General features: G+C 62.1%; 1 protein-coding gene across 1 annotated transcript in view; it reads right to left on the bottom strand.

Moving 5' to 3' along the window:
• TLDC2 (TBC/LysM-associated domain containing 2) overlaps positions 1–1,406 on the bottom strand; it is a 2,630-nt gene extending 1,224 nt beyond the window's left edge. Inside the window, exons 1-3 of the mRNA XM_026867211.1 lie at positions 1,374–1,406; positions 609–770; positions 8–109 (exon numbers count right to left, since the gene is read on the bottom strand). Coding sequence (XP_026723012.1) covers positions 8–109; positions 609–770; positions 1,374–1,406 — 297 coding nt within the window. The remainder of the gene's footprint in view (positions 1–7; positions 110–608; positions 771–1,373) is intronic.
• Positions 1,407–2,784: the final 1,378 nt, after the last annotated feature.

Here is a 2,784-nt window from a genome sequence, read left to right as displayed (position 1 = left end):
GCCGGGCCCCGCGCTGGTACAGGCTGCGCAGGCTGAAGCCGTCCTGGCCGGTGCAGTACAGCAGGTGCCAGGGCTGCTGCGTCAGCCGAGGGGGCAGGTGGGGGCCCAGCTGGGGCAGAGTGGGCTAAGTTGGGGCAGGCAGGCTGCTCCCGAGCATCCTCTCAGATCTCCCCAAGCACCCTCCTCTCCCCACCACCCCCCAGGCATCCTCCCCCTGCCCAGCATGCTCCCAAGATGTCTTCCCAAAAATTCTCTCCCCAAGCCCCCAAGCATCCTCTTGAGACGGCTCCCCAAGCACCCTCCCCCTCTAAGCATCTTCTCAAGACACGTCCTCCCACCTGAGCAACCTCCCAAAAGGTTCAAGCTTCCAGCCCACCCAGCAACCTCCCAGGATGCTTCTCCCAAGCATCTTCACCCTGAGAACCCTTCTGAGGTGTCTCTCTGAGCATCCTCCCCCAGCACGCTGAAGTGGCCGTCCCTGGGGACAGGGGAATGTCACCCATCTGGCCTTGTGCTGGGCCAGTTCCTGGCGGGACAGTGGCCATGGCTGCACGGCATGGGGGAAGGTGAGCAGGTGGGGTCCCCATGCTGGCAGGAAGGTCCCTTACCTCCTGGATCTGCCCGTCCCGCAGGACACTGCTTGGCATGCTCAGCATCAGCCTGCACTGCTCTTTCAGGGCCGGGGCTACTGCTGGGGCTCCCTCCCAGCCTGGTTGTCTCTCTCTGACTGGCTCCCTGCATCCCGTGGGCAGCTCCTTGTCCTGGTCGGGCTGGGAGCAGGTGGAAGTGAGCATCCCTGCAAGCCCCGAGGGAGCTTGTCCCCAAACCTGCCCTGTGTGGGGTGTCTGCCATCCTGTGGTCAAAGGAGCCCAAAGACTGCGGGGATGGGCACCTGCCTGAGCCTCCAGCACTGATCCTGGCTGCCCCACCAGCCTGGCTGGGCTATGCCATGACCTGCCCTGGCACTCTGACGGGCCATGCCGCTACCATGCACAAAAGTTCAAGGGTGTGGGGGCTGCCCAAGGACAAGGGTGACAAGGAAAAGGAGGCAGGGGAGGCTTCCTCAGCTTCAGCCCAATCTCTTCCTCCCTGGCCGCCCCCTCCCCTTGCCCATGCCTGGGCTGGCTCCCCAGTGAGCGTGGGGTCAGGGATGTGCCTTGGTCCCGGCGGCAGCTGGTGACAAGTGTCTCAGCCAGCCACATGCTCAGGGTGGCCCATCACCCTCCACACCTCCCCAGTCCCCCGCTTTTCCCAGGATGCCCGCATTCGTCTGTCTGGCCATACACCCAGGCAGGCTGGTGCCGCCCAGCACTGCCCTGGAGCGCCTTCCCGTGCCCATGCTGCCATGTGGGACCCCGACACACTGGACCTACCAGGAGGTGGTATTGGGCACGGAGCCTCCTCATCATGGGCATGTGGGTGCTGCTCTGGTGCTGGGAGCCGTACTGCTGGGGAGCCCTCGGCACCACCCCGGGTTAACGTTCACCTGCACTGGCCCCTCCCTGGCCACCCAGCTCATGACACAGGTGGGTGGGGATGCTGGCAGCCTGCCCTGGCCATGGGGGCCCAGGATGTGTCCCCCTGCAGAGCCAGGTCCTGTGTGGTGCTGGGAGGCTGGGCAGGCGTCCCCTTCCAGCCAGGCACTGGGAGGCTGTCACCTCCTTTGCACCCTGGCTGCTGCCTGGGCTGGGCTCTGGATACCCAAGGGGGGGGGCCCGAGGCCACAGGGGAGTCCTTGTTTAGGGATCAACGGGCAGGTCGTGCCTGTGTTGCTCTTTGGAACATGACTGTTGCAATAGGTGTAGCCAGTGCCAACATCTGCCTGGCAGATGCGATGGCATGTGCCCCCTCTGGCAGAGCCAGCCTAGGCTAGTGGCCTGCAGTGGGGTGAACCTGAGCCCCTGGGAGGGCTTGTTCTGGGTCTGTGTGTCTGGCAGGGTGTTGGTACCAGAGGACAGGGGCTACAGCAGTGAGAAGCTTCCTGAACATCCCCCAGCTACAAGTTGGACCCACCTCTGGCCAAGGCTGAGCCTCTGTGATAACGTATTTAAGAAGGGGAATCTGGGAGCAGGAGTGGGAGTTGTGAGGAGGAGTTGTGAGGAGGACACCTGTGTGAACACAGAGGGCAGTGGAAGGAAGGAGGAGAAGGTGGTGAGAGGGCAGGGCTGTCCCACCCCTGCCACCCATGGAAATCTGCGGTGGAGCAGAGGCTGACCTGCAGCCCGTGGAGGACCACACGCTGGAGCAGGGGCTGTGACCGAAGCAGCCAGGGACCCTGTAGGAAGAAGCAGCCCCCGCTGTTGTGTTTCAGCACTAGGAAGGCTGCAGCACGTGGGGGTGACCCACGGTGGAGCAGGACAGGAATGGCTGTGGCCCGTGGGAAGGACTCACAGCAGAGATTTCGTGGAGGACTGTCCCATGAGAGGGACAGCATGCTGTGGCAGGGAAATGCAAAGAGTTCCCCCACCCCGAGGGGTAAGGAGCTGTGGGACTGACTTCACCCCCTCATTCCCTGTCCCCTGCACTGCTGGGGAGGAGGAGGAGGTAGAGAAATCAAGAGCAAAGCTGAGCCCAGGAAGAAGGGAGAGTAGGGGGGAAGGTGTTTTTAAGATGTGGCAATGCTTCGCACTGTCCTCTCTCTCCATTGTTTTTAAATTGATGTTCTTTTTCTTCCCCTAAGGAGTCTGTCTTTTGCCCATCACCATAAAGGGTGAATCATCCCTCTCTATCCTTTCTCAGTTTCAAGCCTTTTACTTAATTTTTCTCCTTCCCAGTCCTGGGGGG

The sequence above is a fragment of the Athene cunicularia genome, unplaced genomic scaffold (assembly GCF_003259725.1).
Source record: "Athene cunicularia isolate RWA unplaced genomic scaffold, athCun1 SCF_2, whole genome shotgun sequence".
Lineage (NCBI taxonomy): Eukaryota > Metazoa > Chordata > Aves > Strigiformes > Strigidae > Athene > Athene cunicularia.
This window is presented reverse-complemented; position numbering and strand designations above follow the sequence as displayed.